The sequence below is a fragment of the Psammomys obesus genome, unplaced genomic scaffold (genome assembly GCF_907164565.1).
Source record: "Psammomys obesus unplaced genomic scaffold, mPsaObe1.curated_primary_1811, whole genome shotgun sequence".
NCBI lineage: Eukaryota > Metazoa > Chordata > Mammalia > Rodentia > Muridae > Psammomys > Psammomys obesus.
The window spans coordinates 6,063,378-6,083,117 of NW_026591711.1; the positions used below are offsets into that span (position 1 = coordinate 6,063,378).

The following is a 19,740-nucleotide window of genomic DNA, read 5'->3' on the forward strand; positions in this document are numbered from 1 at the left end:
CTGCAGGTGTGGAGGTGGGGCCTTCCCCAGTCTTAGGCTCAGCCCTTAGTTTTTGAGCTGAGGTGCATACACTCAGGGAAAGTAGCCAACTGCTCACCAGGTTCACTGATTGTTGGAGATGCTTTGGGACCCAGATGAAAGGTTAGGTTAAGTTTCTGGCTCTGCCTGCAAGTAGTGAACCTCAGAGTACAGGCCAGTATCAAACAGCTATCTCAGTGCACCCAAAATGTCTGGTCTCTGTTTGGACCCCCCCTCTGAGGGAAAGCTTATCACCTATCAAGTCAGCCCTCTACATCCTGAGCAGCTTTTGTCTTTACGAGCCTTTTCAAACGCTAAGGTCCTTAAATGTGACTATATTCAAATTCCATTTGCCACCTCTTGCCCCTGTGACTCCATAGGGAGCTGCTGTCATTGGGGCTGTGGTCCAGTCTGCCAATCTCAGGTGCAAGGAAGGCTGAATTGAATCCCACAGACACACTGTGTGAGCCTTGCGCATGAGGACTCCTGTGGTCGACCTATTTCTTTCTGCCTGAGGACCACAAAAGAGTGGTCGGCTCAGGTAAGGCTTCTGGCTCCACTCCACTCACTGGGCCAGAGCCGAGGTTGACCTGTCTCAACTCAAAACCCCCATGCTGGCCTGTCCCTCACTTACTGTTCATTCTCATAGTAGAGTTTGCCAACTACCCAGGCGATGATGATGGGGCAGGGGATGCCTGAAAGGAGAAACATGTGCTGCAAGGGATGGCCAGAGGCATAAAGGCCCTCTTGTAGTATCAAGGCAGGTGGTCACAAGAGGCCTGGGATTGTGTTTTTGGTCTTCCAACTATAGTCCATTTGTGATCTTATGGTGCCTGCCCCAGCTCCTGCCCCGACTCTCCGCTATCATATCCAAGCAGAGGATGGTGAGGTGGGTAAGTATCTTTGGGCTGGTCACCTTGGGGAGGAGGAAGGCTTTCTGGGATGAGCTCTGGAGGGTTTGGGGGCAGAATAGTGGAAACAGATGCATCATGGGATGGCCCAGGGGTGGTGGGCAGAGCTCGACTGGGGTATTAGTCAAGACTGCACAGGGGCAGTGGCCAGGGCTGCATGGGAGTAGCAAGGCAGACTGGGTTCCAGTCCTTGACCTCGAGATGGAGGGGGGAGATTTTATCAGAAGCGCCCCTTTGCCAAAAGGACCTGCTGCCCAGGGACCCTCACACCATCCAATGAAGAGGAAGAGCCACTTGCGCAGGTGCTCCGTGGAGTAAGTCATGACGATGGCTGTGTGCAGGTAGCAGCCCTCCACGAACATCCAGAAGAAGTTAGTGACCATAAAGTAGTTGAAGACGGTGGTAATGCAGCGACACCAGACCTGCATGTGGGGTGGTGGTGAGACGGGCCTGGGCAGCGCAGGGAGGCCTGGCACCTTCCACTTTGGAGCTACAGACAGGGTTCCAAACACCCCCAACTCCCACTCTCACTTCCCGGCAGCTCCTTCCCCAGGGGCCTCTCACTTCCTCTCCTTCCCAACCTCTTCAGTCTCTTCTTGCTTATGCAGCATAGGGAATGGGACCTAGGACCTCCCACCTGCTCGGCGACACTGTCACTCAGCCTACTTCCCTAGCTGTAAAAATACTTTTATTTTGTAATAGGGTCTCACTAAATCTCCCAGTCTCACTATGTAGCCCAGATAGGCCTAGAACCTAGAAAGTTTTTGCTCAGTTTCCCAAGCAGGTGGGATTACAGGTCTGCATCATCATGTCTGATGTCTTCTCTCAGTCTAGAAAGAGAGGCTGGTCAGCTCTCTGACCACAGGCTGGGCCAGAACAGCACAGTTTTCAATGTCCTGCTTCAGGTCCCTTCAGCTACAGAGCTCATCAGACTGGGTTCCTTTTAGGGATAGACTTTGAACTTTCATTTAAAAAGAAAGAAAACAAGCTGGGTGGTGGTGGCACACACCTTTAATCGCAGCACTCAGTAGGCAGAGGCTGGCAGATCTCTGAATTTGAGGCCAACCTTGTCTATAGTGAGAGTTTCAGTGCAACCAGGGCTACATAAAGAAACCCTGTCTTAAAAAACCAAAAAACCAAACTAAACCAACAAAGAGAGAAAGAAAGAAAGAAAGAAAGAAAGAAAGAAAGAAAGAAAGAAAGAAAGAAAGAAAGAAAGAAAGAAAACAGTGAGGGATTGTTAGGATGGGGCCACTGAAGTTTTGGAGGGCCTTGTGCTAGCTCATGGCAGGAGAGTCTTGCTAGTTTTGAGGCCTCTACAAATCTGGGCACTTTTCTAGCCTCTGAGCAGCCACCTTGCCCGGTGGTAAGAGGAAAGGAAGGCATGAAGACATGAGTAGAGCTGTGGGCAGGGCTGCTATTATGTGACCTATCACTGTTGCAGCGCCTGTCCCTGTTCCTCTGAGGGAGAAGACACTCCCAAGCATACTGCATGGGATGTAGGGAGGACAGACACTGAGCAGTGGTCACATAGTGTGCCCCTCCGAGCCAGGATCCACGCCATGGCCTTCCATCCATGTGGCTTTCTCCCAGGGCTCTCTTATATATAATGTTCTCTTAGCATATTGAGAATGCAGAGACAGCAAGCAGTTGGGTGAGCCCCAGGCAGCCTACTTCCTCCCTGTGTTGGCCTGTGGGTACTGCTCCTAGGCTGAGCTGCCCTCTGCCCCATGGTTCTGCTCTACAGGCCCAGCCCTGATCCTGGGTCCATGTGGTTGCCATCCTTTGTGCTAGAGAGTCTTGGTGGGTGGGAGGCTATGAGCTCCAAACAGTAAAGCTGCCTTTTTTTCCAGGTGAAGTGCAGTCTCATTAGTGCCAGCCACGATTGGTGCTGGAGCATACCTGACACTCCATTACACTGGACTGGCTCTGAGCCAGGACCCTGAGGCAGGCTTCAGGCCAGGCCGAGTTAAGGATCAAGCTAGAGTGTATGTGTATATGTGTGTGTTCAGGGCCAGGCCAGCCAAAGAAAATATACTGAGACTTGTACGAGGTATGCCAGAGAGTGGGGTTGGCCCCTTTTCAGTCTACAGTTTTACAGTGACTTTGATGTTATGGAGTAACAGTTGACACAAATCCAGGGTGGACACCTAATCTGTGGGGCCATGGTGTGCTGACACCCCACCAGCAATATAGCCTTTACTTCTCTGAGCTTCAGCTTCCATGTCTGTGGAAGGGAGTTAATCTCTCCAGTCCTACATTCAGATTAAGCAAGCAAACAAACGAACCTTGATAGAGGTTAGCGCCAGCTCCTTTTCCTCTAAGGTACCTGGATTTGTAAGATGGGCAGGCGGCAGAGGCAGGAGATGGGGTGATAGTTTTAGCTAGGAGCAACCCCCAAATCCTGGCCCAGGGCAGATCACTGCATGAGATAAACTATAAACTGTCTATTGGGCAGTAAGACAGGCATCCCCGAGTCTGAGGCTCCCAGAAACAACCTTATTTCCCATGTGAGCTTCGTGATCGATGAGCTGCAGCAGGAACCACATCATGTTTCTCAGGATGAAGGTGGTGATGAGGTTCCAGTGGATCACGTTCCGTAGGCAGCGGATACTCCTGTAGAGGCGCAGGTCAGAGTCAGCAGGGTTTATCCAGGGCTTGGGCTGGGGGCCAGCAGGGTAAGGACCAGATGGGAAAAATCTGGCATGGGATGAGAGTGGGGCTTCACCCCAAGTTCCCCCCTGGTGGTCACAGCTGGGCCTGCTCTGCACCCTTCAGGCAGGTCATGTCTCCAGCACCTGGCTTAGCCCACCTTTGGCCACTGTTCCCAGGCCACAGAATGGAGGAGTAAATGTCTGGGAGAGACAAAGATAAGGAGAAAGCAAGGCAGAGATGGACTCACCGGAGGACGAGGAAAAGCAGGAAAGCGGCCATCAGGGCCACCATGGAAACACAATGGCCCAGGTAGTTGACAATGAGGGCGATTCGGTAATGCAGGTCGTACTTCCTCTGTGAAAGACAGACAGGGAAGACAGAAGTGTGGCTGTGCAGGAGTAAGGCTGGTACTGAAGCTGTTTCTTGCCCTGACCTTAGGACAAAAGTGACTTTACATATCCTTAGGCTTCTAGATCTTCTTCCTGTTTGCCTGGTTTCTCTATTATTATAAATGGCTGAAGCCTGGAGGCACAGAGTGTAATCCAGCTACTCTAGAGGATGAATTAGGAGGACCCTACCTGGATAACTTAACGTCTCAATAAATAAGCAAATCAAATAGGGGGCCGGAGTTAAGAATCAGTCATAGAGAGCTTGTTTAGCATGTGTGGTCCTGGGTTCAATCCTCAAAACACACACACACACACACACACACACACACACACACACACACACACAGGAACTGAGGCTGAGGTCAGGAATCCCAGCATGCACTCTTAGGGACACATTTGGACACTGGCGATTCTGAGATACCCTAGGGCTGGACAGGCAGATGGAAAACTTGATTCTTCCCCCAACACCACATCTGGGTTTAGTCTCTGCTCAGACCTCAGCTGGCAGAGCAACTGAGGCTGAGACGGTCCTTAGCTATGACGTCTGTACTATGGCACCAACTTTCCATCCTGCTTTGGAAGCAGTGACATATGGGAGGCCCAGAGGGGTAGGTTGAGAATATAGCATAACTGAGCATATAGCAGTGAGGATGTACAGTGCAGAACACTTCCGAGTAGTACTCATATGGCATGCAAGTCAGTGTACCTTGTGTCACCACCAGAGGGGCATTGGGAGCACAGAGGGAGGGTAGAGGATTACTGTGAGAGAGAGCGCTTCTTTCTATCCAGGCTGGATGGCTCTCCTTGTGCTCCCCTGAGGCCTCTCTTTGGAACACCTGGACTTGCATTCTGCGGGCATCACTTCTCAGAAGATGCAAATGTTCTAGCCTCTACACTTGGACTTCGTTTGAGGAAGGGCTCTAGACCAACTGAGGACTTCCTTAGGTGAATGAGGGGAAGCATGGAGCGGGGACATATCATTTAGGGTCTGAAGCACAGCCTGTTGGAGGTGGAGCTCAGAGGCATGGGGGTTGCCTAGCGTGTATGAGACCTTGAGTTGGGTCACAGTACTAAACCTAATGGCAAGAGAGGCAGGATCTTTGGAAATACTGAGTCCATTTCCAGAGCAAGAGCCAGTACAGGGTGGCAAGGCCTAAGCAGGCCCCGCTTCCTGTCAGGATGGTCCTGTTGAGGCTGTGTTTGCTTCTGCATGGAACGGAAGGAGAAAAATGCCAGGTGGAGAAGGTGAAGGTCACTGGAAGAGGAAGGAATGTGCCCTGGGAGCCCATTAGCTGAGGGGAGCACTGGCAACATGATTGTGCCCTTTCTATGTTTCATGCCACCAGCCCGAGCTCTCTCGGAGAGGGATTCAGTGGAGGATAGCAAATGCATAAAAGAAGTGATGCAAAGGCTGGTTCTGGTGCCCATGAGGTCCTCTGGGTATGGGGAGGCAGGGCCACTCACCTTCTCATCCAAAATGGGCTCACAGTGTGAGTAGTTGATCCTTGAGGCCCACGTCCCATTCTCCAGGCATTCTCTGTAGGCATTGCCTAGAAAAGATGCCAACCACTGAGAGTCAGGTCATTCTCCCTCCTCAAAAACCCTCCCTTACTCTTTGGTACCTGCAGGATAAGGTCCACACTCCTTAGTTCCCCTGGACCTGAAAACACGACAAATACCTGAAAGCTAATATGAGTCATTTATACGAACATTACACAAAAGGCTTTATCTTACATGGTAGCTGGAAGGCACGCCAAAACCCATTTCAGACACATTCTTTGACTACCTTTTTGTGCACCTTCTTTCATTTTATTCCTCTGCTACAAAACTGGCTCCAATTGTGAGTCCTGGGTTGTGGCTGAAGATTGGCTGCTTTTAGCACAACAAACAATTTCTGTCCCTGTTTCAATCATTTCCCATGCGCACTCATACTCTTCTCCAACAGCAGCTTTTGCATTTCAACAATAGCTGCCATTTACACGGCATGTGCTTGCCTGTCTGGGTGCTCTTCTTGCTGAGTCTAATGGGCAAGATACACTTGCCATTCAGGGTTTTTTAAAATAATTTATTTAATCTCATTTTTATGTGCATTAGCATGAAGGTGTCAGATCCCTTGGAATTGGGGAGTGTCATTACAGACATTTGTGAGCTACCATGTGGGTGCTGGGAATCGAACCCAGGTCGTTTTGGAAGAGCAGACAGTGCTCTTAACCACTGAACCATCTCTCCAGCCCTGCCGTTCAGTTTTTGTTCTGATTCTTTTTTTACAGAGGAGGAAACTGAGGCATAGGGAGAAGTGAGAATATCAAGATGACAAGGCCCGGCTCTCAGGTTTTGTCTTCCTGACCTCTAGGCCACCAGGCTGTGGTAACACAGAAGTTTGGGGATACAGGAGCTTTTGCTCCTGCCTAGGAACTATGACCATGTGGCAGGCCACTCTATGGTATATGTGTGGAGAACCAGTATCTACACCAAAGCTGAATGCACTGTCCAATGGGACATTTTGGAGCAGCAGGTGTCCAGTGAACAGAAGCTCAGGTTTCACCAAGGGCAAAGCATGAAGGCCAAAACTATTCAGACCTCGTGTTCAACCTGAACTCTGACCGGGAGGTTTAGCTTCAAAGTTGCTCTCTCTATAACCCACCCCCACACCTTCCAGGCAGGAGAGCTGCCTCCTCCCTGAGATCCCCAAAGCATTTCTCCAGTCTTTGCTTTGAATCACTGTTATCAAGGAGCTCACCTCCCTTCTGATTACAATTCTGAATGATCCATTGTTTGGGGGTGATTTGTACCAAGGCTCTACTTACTAGCTAATAGGCAGCTGTTCATGGGTTTTCTTTTTTGGCTCATGTTAGTTATACAATATAAAGCTAATTAAAATAAATAGCTTTTGGAGCACAGAGTCATAGGGCTGGAGGGGAAACTTTAGATTGTTTTCGGAAGCAGTAAATTCTGAAAAAAAAATTAAGTTACTTAGAAACTCACTTCCATTGAGCTGACAGTGAGCTCAGAGAGATGGAATTATTAAGGAGCACTTGCGGAGAACAGAAAACATTGGGGGGGGGGTATTCTATTAGCTCCATTATGCTTTAGTTTGGAGCTTTGAGCAAATAAAGTTTTCAAATTCAGGGTTTAAAAAACTTTGCTTCCAATGCCATCAGCATGAAACCCAACTCTGTAAGGATCCTGGGTCAGCCGGGGGCACCTCACAATTACTGTGGCACTCAATGAGCGACCCCAGCACCTCTCCGGGGTTCAGTCCCCATCAAAAGGAGATGAATGATGGTTCAGTGGTTAAGAGCACAGGCTGCTCTTGCAGAGGACCTGGGTTCAGTGCCTACCACCCATATGGAGGCTCACACCATCCCCAAGTCCAGTTCCATGGGATCCAATACCTGATTATGACATTTTTGGGCACCAAGAACACACATGGTGTACAGACATACATGCAGGCAAAATACTCATACACATAAAAAGAAATAAAATAAAGCAAAAAAAATCTTTTAAAAAGAAAAATGATGCACTCTGCAGAGAGACCCAGATAAACAAGATCTCCCTCTTTTATCCAATGACATTTCTTATGTGGCATGTTGAAAGAACACCTCCTTCCCTGTCGGTAAGGAGGGTGGTCCTGCCCATGATTAAATGCCATGCTTGCTTTAAAATCATCAATAAGTGTCTCTTTATTCCTCTCAAGAACGAAGTCCAACTTCCTCAGCACGGCATTAAGATTTCTCTACCCCTGGACCTCATGTCTGCCTGGCACCCCATACACAGCTGACAATTGCTCTAATGGGCCTAGCACATGATCAGATCAATGCTGCTCCAGCTCCTGAGGTGCTCTATATGTTCTTTTTTTTTTTTTTCTCCAAAAACCTCTTGCTCATCCTCAAACTAGCCTAATGCCATCTCCTCCCCAGGCCTGCTCAATACTAGAATAGAAGCCATCTTTTTCTTTTTTTCTTTTTTTCTTCAAAGTACCTCTTGGAGAGAGTCTCTCTTCTTGGGATGTAGCACTTAGCCTTTTATTGCCTTTGGACTCACTAACACATACATTTTTCTATTTCTGTACACACACGCACGTGTGCACATGAGTGCTTGGGTCTAGTTTCACAAAGCAAAATGTAGTTTGACCACAGCTATAATCTTTTCCATTCTACTTCGTTCTGATGTATTTATTCACGTCATACATAAACGCTAGTTATGACCCACAAAATAGATTTCACCATCCCCTATTGTCACACAATCTGTAGTTTGAAAAACAAAAATCCATTTTGGAGCATTTGCCATGATTCATTGTGGGCTCTGTCACTTTGAATCTAGTCCTTTTTCCTTCTCTACTGGACTTAAACTCCCTGGTGACAAACAAGAAGGCAGAGTTCATGTTGGGGCCATGGTGTGCCCCTCAGGAACATGACTTCGAGGACATGTGAACGGCACTGAACTGACATAGATTTGCTAAGCCTCGAAAATCATTGTCTGAGATGTAGGATGTGGGAGTGAAAAGGGCTTCCTTTGGGGGCCCAGTGCTGTCTGGGGATGAGTTTCTGGCTATCAACACTGGGTACCAGAAGGCTGGAAGACAGATGTGCCTGCTCTTTGAGGGAGCTGTCTGCTACAGCTAATGAGGGCAACAAGTCCTCAGGCACAGCCTTGGACAGGAGAATGGAGGAGCCCTGCTCCCTCCTCCCCTTAAACCACAGGAGGATGGGCACATACAGCCTTAGTTCAGATGGCCAGGCCAGAACTGTGGGGCTGGATGTAGTGCTGTGGATACCTGTTACCACAGCAACATGGATCCCCCTGCTGAAGACCGATGTCGTAGATGGTGTGTAGTGTGTCCTTCCAGGGGCATTAGGGTTTGGATACCACAGGTGAGTATCCACAGAATGACACTGGACTGTTGAGCAACAGGCTTTCCCCATTTCAGGTGCCAAGGCTTTGCTAATAGTTCCTTGTTCAGAGGCTCACCTGAGGTGGTTTAGAAGCCTGACTGGGAGACGGGAGGCTATCATTTATCTCTAAGTTTGTCTCTGAGTGGCTAGGTGACTATGGCCAGGTCCTTTCTTTTTTGCCTTAGTTTTCCCTCTCAGAAAGAGTCATTCCTATTGGTTCTCAACTATACCACTGGCATCTTAGGTAGGTCATTTATCTACTAAGTGGACCTTTTCATTTTGCTACGTGCCAACTATGAAGCCATTCTGATAGTTTCTACTCCTAAATGCTCTCTGTATTACCATCTTTATGTCTCATATCCTCACTGCTAAGACAGGGACCATGTAATGCAGACTGTAGTGGACCATGTGGGGAAATAATTCAAGAAGCAGGCTGGGCAGAGAGAAAAATGGATGAGATGGTTTTGGGGAGGGGAAGATGTTGTCATTGGCTATTTGGAAAGAGTTATAAGGGCGGGTGATGTTTGAGAGATAGAAATGAAGTGACAAACACGGAAGCCAGTGTGTAGGCTTGGACCTTTCAGCACCACGGACAGCAAAACCAAAGCTCCAGGCTGATGGCCATATCTGTAGATGGGGTGATCTTGGAGAGCTCCTGATGAACTTGGAGAGCTCCTGACCTCATAGGTCCAGTGTCAATCCAGTTCCTCTAGCAGCCTCCACAGCTGCTGTCACTCCAAGGGTCCAGCTCTTCACATCTCTCTGGCACACTGGGCTAGGGTTGCTCTTTTGCCGATTCCTGTTAAAAGGACCCCTTGTTGCTTCCCCTGCCCCAGCCTACAGGCTGCCTGCAGTGAGAACCTTTATCTCCAGGCTGAGATCCCCTAACGAAAGGCCTGCCTTCTCCTCTAATCTGGCTTCTTCTTAAGTGATGAATAGAGATGAACACACAGGGATGGACCAAGGTTGATGTTGTTGCCTAGGTTACTGGGGAACTCAAAGAGTGAGAGACACTCGGGGCAAGTCAAGAGGAGGATTGACAACCTTGGATGCCTGAACCCCACCACACCGCACAGCAACACACACGTAGGAGGCCACTGAATCTCTCACACAGCCAAATGACAGGTCAATCCCACTGCCGGAACTTCAGTCACCAAAGTCCAAACCCTTGTCCTGCGGGTTGGGGGGAGGCATCAGTCTCAAATGGCAAGCCCTGTGGGCAGCATCCTTTACTTTCCAGACACAGGCTTGCTGCTCTGAGGGGAGTGCATTAGAACCAAATCAGTGGGCACTGAAGAATTTAAGAGGGAAAAATGCTTTATTCATTCATTCATTCATTCATCATTCATTCAATCACTTTACAACTTGATCCCAGCCCCCTCATCCAGCTCTCTTTGCTAGATCTATAAACAATCTGTTTCTCTCTGCTTCTACAATAGTCTGAATAAAATAGCCTTCCTCACCATTTAAACAAGGGTAGGATATTTTTTACCTTAGCAGCATTTATTAATTGAATAAAATCTCGAGGTATATAAAATACATCCTCCTGAGATTCCATATAGCCTGCTTTTCTGGAAGGAAGGGCTTTTCCCCCACTGCACCTAAGCTCCCTGTCACCAGCTGTGCCACCTCTGCAGGGTGTGGGACTCCTATGACCACATTTCTAGAAGAAAATGCCTTAGGGACCACATAGACCACTTCAATCCCCCATTGCCCGAAGAAAGACCTGCTACTCCAAGTCAAACTATTTCTTTACTGAATATTGGGTCTTGACTGACTCATTTTCTTGCTTGGTGAGAAGAAAGGCTGTACAGCTTCTCCCAGTTTGGCCTCCAATGCCTGTCCTGGGCAACAGCGATGTACACCATGACTAACTGTTGGAGAGACCATTGCAGAGGCGTAGCCAGAGCTGGATGGTTGGGATATAGTTGTGATGCCAACAGAAAGCTCCCTGGCCTCCCAAATGTGGTGCCCCTCCCCATGAGAGTGGTTCTGAACAGCCCACTGCTATGCCACAGTTAGGACGAGCTGGACTTAGGACTGCTTTGCACATCTTGCTTGGTTTTATCATTGCACTTAGGAAGCAGATGACCAGAGATTGGGCAGCTTGTGATGTTCACGCTGTTCAGTTCCAGTTTGACCTAAAAAGGTTGTTGGGCTGACAGGCTGGGAATCTGTCATCGCCCAAGCCTGACAGTGGAGCCTGGCTCCTCTCTGGAGCCACCTGCCTATGACACCTAAGGACAGAGAATGCCCACCCCATTGCTATTATGCTGTGTAGACACTGCCCTCTGGGTTTTTACTGTCTACATTGAGCCTAAAACTTCCTAGTTCCAGAGGGCTTTTTACTCATTATGTACTATCATCCCTGACTGGGCAAAATGGGGCCAGCAGTGCGTACTTACAGGAGACACTGGAAAAACTAAGTTACAGAGACACTGAGCAATTTAATGGCGGTCACACTAGGCCCATGAAGGAGAGCAGTGGGGAGTGGGATGCACTTCACTGTGGACATCATTGCTTCCCTTGGAGAAGAACCTTTGGGAGAGCCCCCACCTCGAACCCTGGCCTCTGATCCTCATTCCAGCCATCCCTAGCAAGGCTCAATGTCCCGTTTCCACAACGTTGGTGTGCCACGATGATAACATGTGAAGAGACTAAAAGGGAGTTGAGCTGAGGACCTTGAAGCACAGGCTGTTCTGGAATGAAGGAATGTAAGGGAAAAGGACTCTCCTAAAGCACAGAAATGGAGGTTCAATGAAGGGGATGCGTTTGCCAGAGGTAAGACGAGCAGCCATTAGAGGAAGAGTTAGGTCTAGCTCTCAGCACAAGGCTCTTGCAGAGCAATGGGTGGGGTGGACCTGTGGCTGCAAAGCCCTGCCTCACCCCCAACAACAGAGCAGCCTTTTGAAGGCCTGCCTCTTCCTAGCAGCCTCTGGACACCAGACATTCAGGTGGGATGGACAGGCTACTTCCTTCCAAGAGAACATGTAGAGACCATCACCACGCCAGAATGACAACCTCCATAGCGTGGGGTGTCCCCCTCATGATCAAGAACAGGCATGCTCCTCCTTTCCGGCCCCGGATAGCTGCCTGCTCCCCTCTCCTCCTGCCCCTCATTGACTGTTCCTGCAGTCCACAGGGAGCCACAAGCACTGTCCCCTTTCCACTTTGACATGGCTCCATGAATTCAATATCCTTCTTCACACAGATAAGAAAACTAAGAATGCAGTGTCAACAATAGCAAGGAAATGAAACCTGCTTTAATGTCCATTATGAAAGATGGGTCTGGGAAATACATGAAATGAGGTGACACAGACTCAGAAAGGCAAAAATATCATTTTGGTCCTAATTCTATTGTTTGTATGTATGTAAATAAGAGACTGTGAGAGGGGCTATAGACTATAAAATTATCTAGGAGATCAGGAGAGGGGAGTGAGAGATGCTGAGGAAGGTGTATGAGCTGGGGTGGCAAAGAAAGGATGGAGATGACATGAAACTGGAAAGTAGTTTCTCTGAGCAGGAGAGTAACAGGGAGAAGTAGGAAGAGAAACAACAAAACCTAATTATTTGCATTCTCAAGCAAAACAAAACAAACCCACTGATAACATATACTAAAGAAAACATACTAGGGCAGGAAGATAGCTCGGAGGGTAAAGACACACACCCAGACAGCCTAGTAAACTGATTCAGTCTCTGGACCGAACGCAAAGAATGGACTCCATCAGGTTGTCCCATGTGGCATGTGCTCCCACCTCCCACATTATGCACACACTGGCACACACAATAAGGAAATTATAAAATTCATTCTACTAAAAAAAAAAAGGGGGGGAAGAGAACTAAGACAAAAAAAAAATCAGGAGGTGGCAAGTCAGCTGGGAACCCTAGCTCTGCACTGAGGCTGCCTCCCACATCTCAACTGACTCCTTGTATGCCCCTGCCTCCGCAGGTACTGCAGAGGCACCACCTTTCTGACTGTGGGAGACAGCTGGAGGTGGTCAGCAGGGCCCAAATGACTGAACTTGAGCATGGCTAAGAACATGATAAAGGTGTAGAGGGTAGGTGCCCTCCTTTAGGGCGGGCTCCAGGGCTCCAGGGCTCCAGACTTCTGTGCTTACTGGTGGCAGTTAAAGGGAAGACAGAGAATGGTTCTGAAGAGAGGGGCAGTACAGACCAAGGTTCCCAGTGGCCTCTGACTAAGATTCAGATGGCACATTGTGAAAATCAAGAGGCATCCTTCTAGAATTCTTGGTCCTGCACTATGGGGTTACAGACAGACAGCATCTTTATGTTTTGAGAGATGAAGGCCTTCAGTCCTTCATGGTCTTCCTCTTTCCTGCCCGCATACCCTCTCTGCACATGACACAAAACTGGCTCAATTCTCCCAGCTCCAGTGAAATACTTCCTCTAGGAATCCTTCCTGACTTACTCTCCATCTATCCTCCCATTTTCTCTGGCAGCTGTCACAGCTATTTCACCTAGGGAGCCTATGCTAAGAAGTTCTGTGGAAGTGTCTGCCGCTCTCTAGAACAACGGGAGTCTAGGAAAGTGGGCCGAGGTCTTGTATGTCTTTGGGGACCTGCCTTCTCAGTTCCTTGGGGACTTCTGGGGGAAAAGGGCAACACAGCCTGATAGGAAGCTCAGACTCAATAATGTGGGTCAGGGCTGCTCCATCTAGGGGTACAGGAGGGAGGGGAGCTTAGGACAGACTTCTCTGTCTCCTGGGATCCTCCCACACACGGTGAACAGACGTAGGAGCATGGCTGGTCTTTTCCTACCTGAAGTGACAGGGGGATGTGGCTGGAGGCAAGTGGACAGTTCTAGGTTCTGGGGACCAGAGAGTCTCCATGCCTGCTTTCTCCCCGCCTCCTCCATTAGCCACCTTCTGTGATGGGAGTACCTATTCTGTCTTCCCTCTCTCGTAGTAGAAAAACAGTCTCCACACACAGAGAACTTCCTGTTTGTGGAAAATGAAAGAGTCTGGGGGTGACTATGTCTCCCTGGAGACAGAAGTAGCCAAGTTTCTGGATCTGAAGCCTCTAACTCTTTGCTCCAGAGGCTTTGGTTTGTCTTGGACTGTTAGCAGGATCAACAAATGTCACATGTTGCTGCTACAGCCCTCAGGAAGAGTCCCAGCATGGTCCAGGGCCAGCTCTGTCCCTTATCCCAGTCTGACTGTTGATTTGTGCAAGTCTGGTCTAGAAGCAGTCTAGGGCACTTGAGGCCAAGGGTTTTACAACTTTTCTTGACACCTCTGTTCCACAGTGCTAAAGAGGGGATTCCTGCCCACGGACACAGATCTTGTGGGAGGTTTCTCTGTCTACTGGCCCCTTAGGTTGTGTTTTTATTTTAGAATGGGGTTCTGGGAAATGAGGCTTCAGTCTCCTTCATTGGTTAATTAAGGCATATATCCCCTCTCTCCCTGCCCTGTGGATACCTCAGTACGTACTGGCCCCATTGTTTCCTCTTGACATGGACAAGGAGGGCAATGTGAAGCCTGGTGCTCCTGAAAGAAGATGATAGGCTACATCTTGGGGAGTCAGAAGGCCACCATATGCAGCCAAGAACCATGGCAGAGATGAAAGGAAGGGTCAGGGAAGGGAGAACAGGACGAAGCAGGTGATCTGTGGACAGAAAGATCAGGAGTAGAGAAGGAATAGTGAGAGGTGGGGAGGGTTGGAAAGAGATGGAAGGAGAGGAAAGGGAAGAAAAGGGGGAAGAATACTTGGAGATGTGAATCAAAATCCACAGGCTCAGAGAAATCTATGAATGGGGAGATGGGATAAAGTGGAATTTAGGCTCCGTTTCCCCCAGTAAGCTGCTGCTGAAAACTCACTTCCTTTCTCCCTGTAGATGGGAGCTTGAGACTCGGGAAGGACAGGGTTCACCTTGGCTTAAGCTGTGCATGTACAGCTTAGGACTGGTTTTAGCTGCCCAGGATTTGAACTTAAGCTTGGGAAAGCTAGGGGCCACCTCCCACCGAAGTTTCAGGAGTCTGGCAGTCAGAGCTTGAGCAAGTGAGCAGGAATCATCATGTCCCCTCTCCAACAGACCACCTACCCACAAAATAGAGATGAAAGCCCCTCCCTTCAGAGACTACTGCAGGGAGCTTCAGACTGAGGAGCAGTGGCATTGCCACTGTCAGTGGTCAGGGAGATGGCATCCACCACACAGGGAACTGGCAGTCTTCTCACTGGGTCATCTCTGTCCTATGTTCCTGGGCAGGACCCAATCTAACTCCTTAATTTAGTGACTCCAGGAGCCCTTCAATACCCTTTGTTGTTGTTTTTAATTGATGAATAATAATTATAAGAAATAATAGGTTTTATTATATCTAGTGTCCTTTTCCTAATTTTATAAGTTGTGTGTGTATGTGTGTGCAGTGCATGATGGGGAAGGCACATGCCACAGCACACACATGGAGGTCAGAGGACAACTCTGTACAGTCAGTCCTTTTCTTCCACCTTTACATAGGTTCTTGAGATCAAACTCAGATCCCCAGGTTTCTGAGCTAACCTCCTCTACTCACTGAGCCATCTCACCAGCCTCTCCAATTTTTTTTTTTTTTTTTTGAGACAGATCTGGAACTCGCTATGTAGACCGTGCTGGCCTCCAACTCAGGGAGATTCACCTGCCTCTGCCTCCCAAGTGCTGGGATTAATGACACCATCACCACACCTAGTCCTCCAAGACCCTTGTAACAAAACCCTTCCCCGATTAACCTGGCAGAGTCATTTCCCGAAAGCCTAGGTTTAGGATCCTTGCTCCACTAGGGGGTAAGTTACTTCAGGTCTTCAAACCTCTTGTTACCCAACGTGTAACATAAGGATAAGCCCAAGTCTCCATCTCTAGGCATGGTAAGTAAATTGGGCAGACAGGCATGCCAGAGCTCAGGGTGGCAGATGGGACACACAGGCACTAAGCTGGTTCTGCCATGGACTTGGGTGTGGATCCCTGCCCCAGTCCCTTCCTTTCCTTTGGCCGTTGTTGGCCGTAGTGTCTGGTGATAATCTGCATGAGAACAATCACAGCTCTGATGTGTTCTCTGACATGGGCTCCCACACATTCCAACAGCTGCCCCAGACTTCATGTCCACCCTGGTGCTCTCCGGGGCTGTTGCTACCAGCCACCTGTTTCTTGGATACCTCTGCTCGGAGGTAACCCTCAGAGCTTCAGAGACCCTACTGTGCTCAGCCATTTCTTTTCTGCAATTCCATATCCCTTGCCAGCTCCTCTTCCTTCCAGTATCCAAGGCACTTGCATGGGAAGCTTCCTCTGCTCCCAAAACATCTTCTCCCCCAGAGGGCTGTTGTTGTGTGCTTAGCTCTTCTCTACCCACTGGAGCCCAGAGGACCTCAGCTTAGCTCCTCTCTATTCACAATATTGCTCAGACTCTCTCCTGTAACTATATTAAAGATCTTTGCAGTGCTGTGCATCTTCAGTTCTCCATGCCCCTCTCTGGTCTTATTAGTTTTTGTCTTATTGTGCTCTACAACACTCCGTAGTTCCCAGGCAGTAAGCACACCCCATCCACAAGCCTTCCTCTGGCTCTTTCAGGCTTGGAACACCTCCATCTACCTACCGTATAACCACCTGCCGAGTCAAACCTACCTCAAAAGTGCAGCTCAGAGAACGGAGTCCTCGCTAATCCTCCAGACTGGAGGCTTGAGCCTTCTCTCCATGAGAAATGAACCATCCTGGAGATGGGGTTGCCTTGAGCTGGCATGAAGGTCATGGCTTCCTGCCTGGCCTGGTGCACAGGAGCTAGCTAGTTGTGCCCCACCCCTCGGCTCTGTAACCTGGGCCTGAAAACAGTGTGGGTCTTTGGGGAGTGGCAGCAGTGGGGCTGTGGGTAGTAGGCTCCCCTGGTGAGTCTGGCACCTGGCAGTAGTTAGCACTTAGAGGATCTGTGCAGGTCCTCTGCACTCAGCTGAGCTAAGAGACCACAAGCACCTCTGCAGACACTGCCACCTCCTCAGGGCATTTCCTGTCCTCAAGCAATGTCTGCCCTCAGAGAAGCCCTGAATTGGGGTGGGGAAAGAGTGTCTGTGACATGATGAGATTAGGATACTTCCCACCCCCCATGCTTCTCACTGAGTGGTTTTCTCCTTTCCAAAGAATGATCCCACAGAAAGGCCAACAGAAGGAAGCAGTAGTGCTGGGCTGGCCAGAGGTAGGAGGATCATCAGTCAGGTATTTCCACGCCTGTCAGGGGCCTCTTCCAGCCAGGGCTGATGGACTTCATCCTCCCAGCTTCAGGTACCTTCCTGAGCCAACACCCCACCAGCAGCTCAGTGTTCTCCAGGAGCTAAGGTGCAGACAGCACTTTGGACCAAATAATGAAAATTGTTGATTAGACATCAAGGACTAATTGCCACCACATTTACCAACCTCAGTGGCTTCCTGACCTTTTTTTTTTTTTTTTTTTTTTCTAGTTTGATTTGATAGGAGGGGTCTGGTGTGTGATGTCCCTGCCTCCTTCTTCCCATAATCCTCTTGCTTTTCCTGAAGCAGGACTCTGCTTTTATTTGTCTACTGCAATTGCAAGGGTAGCCTCAATACAGTACAGTTGCTGTGGCTAGCACATAGTAGGTGTTCAGCAATTGGTTATATGATTCTGTGCTGAGCTCTGCTCTGGGAGTGAGAGTCAGGCCCTGCCCTGGGTAGGTGGGGTTCCAGGCTGGTTGGAGGGGAACAGGGTAGGAGATCCGGCAGGCAGCCCCAGGCTTAGTCACTCGGTTGGCCATCCATGGCCCCTTAGCTTTAGACCTTCCGAATTAAGTACCTGATCTCCATTGCCCAACTCCATGGAGGTCACATCTTAAAAATACAATTTAATTAGTTATTCCTGGGAGAGAGCTTGAAGTCATCCCTTTCCTTGCATACCTCCTGGGCAGGCTCCTCACTACCTCCCAATGAGATGTTCTAATCATGCTTAGCATCATTTCTTAGATGATGGAGGAAACCTTCCTCCACAGACCTTTCTTTTATTAGGAGCATCCAGTCCTAGCTTTTTCAGAGCAGGCTGCTCCTTGCGCCCAGGGAGCACGGCCTGGCCTTAGTGCAGGCACTGTGGCTTTGCTGTAAGGACTTATAAGGTGAAGGCCTCCTTGCTCCCAGAGAGCTGGGACACGCATGTGTATGTGTTGATGAAGGAAGTAGATCTTAATTGAGATGCAGTATTGCTAGGATGTAAGGGCTCTAGGCAAACGGCTTGCCAAAGAGTCTCAGCAGTGCCATGTAACCATGTAGGTTAGCATGACAAGGGAGGGTGTCCGGATGGGCCGGCCATTGCTACCCTCAGCCTCACAGAGCTCAGCCCCGGCTCCCATCAGACCTTCCATTTGTGCTGACATGTGCATACAAACAAGCACACACACCCCCGAGACTGAATGCCCCTCTGCCCCGCCCCTGCTACCCTCTTCCTATAGTTTGTAGCCATCATGGGTCTTGCCAGGAGGAAGGAAGCTGCACGCTGCTCTTCCTGGAAGGTGGGGGTGTGGTGGTGATTTAAATCCACAAAGGTACCTGAGGTTACACAGAGGTAATGCTGCCCAGGGCACCAGACTCACAAGTCCAGGGAGCGAGTCCCCGTCTGGCTTCCCAGAGTCTAGACGCAGTATGTTCCTCAATACACAAGCTCACCTAGTTTCCCTACCCCCTCCTGATCTCTCCTCTCCAGTAGTAGGGTCTGATTCCCTTAGTCACAATGCGGGTACAGGATTGGGGCCTTAATACCCACACGCTGCATCGCCTCTGAGATGGGAAAGCAGTATATAAACAGACAAGAAGCCCGAATGAGCAAACTTCACGCAAATAGTGTAAGGGAAGCTTGCCCCCGAGGAGAGGAAGGATTCCCTACTCTCTAAGATGCTCAGCTCTATCCAAACGGTAGCACAGAAACTCTGGGCAAACCATCGCCTAACCAAGGTTAGAAGCTCCTAGGGTTAGGGACAGAAGGCGTGCCCCCCCATTTAGAGAGTCCCCGGAGTAAGTGCTATTTTAGCCAAGAGAGGCCCTCGATAGGTGTCTGATTCGTGGTCCAGAGCCCTCCCCTCTTCCTGAACGCCTTTCTGGGAGACCAGCACTCTACAAGCGAGGGGCACTCACGGGTCGTGTTGTACTTGATGCCATTGAAGTACTCGGGGCACGGTCTCTCGACCACGGCTCCGGGCGCGCTCTGGGGCCAGCAGGTCCCGATCTGGTCCAAGGTCGTGTTGCAGTAGTAGGGACCTGGAGACAGAGGGAGCGCAACGGGACTCAGAGCGGTGGCCGGGGCGCGGGGTGCCGCTCAGATCGGAGGCAGGAGAGAGCCAGGGAGCAAGCCCACGTGTGACTAGTTCGCTCTCCTCCTGCCTACCCTCAGGGTCCGGGGACGCTCCCCAGCCGTCCAGGAGCAGCTCTTCGGCCAGCGCCAGGCTGCAGTTGGCCTCCAGCATGCTGTGAAGCAGCGCTGCGTCCATTGCGCCCCGGAGCCGCGCGCGGAGGGAGTGGGAGTGCGCGCCCCGCGTGGCTGCGAGGGAGCGGGCGCGACGGGGAGCGGCCAGAGAGCGCAGCGTCCAGGTTCCTGCCGGTCCACCCAGCATCAGGTGGGCAGCTCCTGGGGGTCTCAACGGATCGCGCCCAGCTGCGGAGCTAGGACCTCGGCCAAGAGGAGCCGCGGGGCTCAGGATGCTGAGGGGCCGACCGCTCGACCACAACCAATGGCGGCGTCGGGGGCGGGGCTCTGTCTCCAGCCCCGTCGGGCCCGCAGCCCTCCGCGCTCTGTCAACCCCACAAGTCTCGAGAATGGCGGCGGGGTTGGCGACCTAAGATCTAGGGTGGCCGAATATCCCGTCTAAAGATCTAGGGTCGCATTCCCAGGGGCTGCAG

At 50.1% G+C, this 19,740-nt stretch overlaps 1 protein-coding gene across 2 annotated transcripts in view; it reads right to left on the bottom strand.

Moving 5' to 3' along the window:
• The window catches only part of Crhr2 (corticotropin releasing hormone receptor 2), a 29,195-nt gene extending 9,719 nt beyond the window's left edge, over positions 1–19,476 (bottom strand). Inside the window, exons 1-7 of one of the 2 annotated variants that reach the window (XM_055611806.1) lie at positions 19,229–19,476; positions 18,979–19,101; positions 5,438–5,523; positions 3,832–3,938; positions 3,428–3,545; positions 1,198–1,351; positions 653–713 (exon numbers count right to left, since the gene is read on the bottom strand). In XM_055611806.1, coding sequence (XP_055467781.1) covers positions 653–713; positions 1,198–1,351; positions 3,428–3,545; positions 3,832–3,938; positions 5,438–5,523; positions 18,979–19,101; positions 19,229–19,454 — 875 coding nt within the window. In that variant the 5' untranslated portion in view covers positions 19,455–19,476. Of the gene's footprint in view, positions 1–652; positions 714–1,197; positions 1,352–3,427; positions 3,546–3,831; positions 3,939–5,437; positions 5,524–18,978; positions 19,102–19,228 lie in introns of those variants that run through there. The other variant, XM_055611807.1, reaches the window with a different exon arrangement.
• Positions 19,477–19,740: the final 264 nt, after the last annotated feature.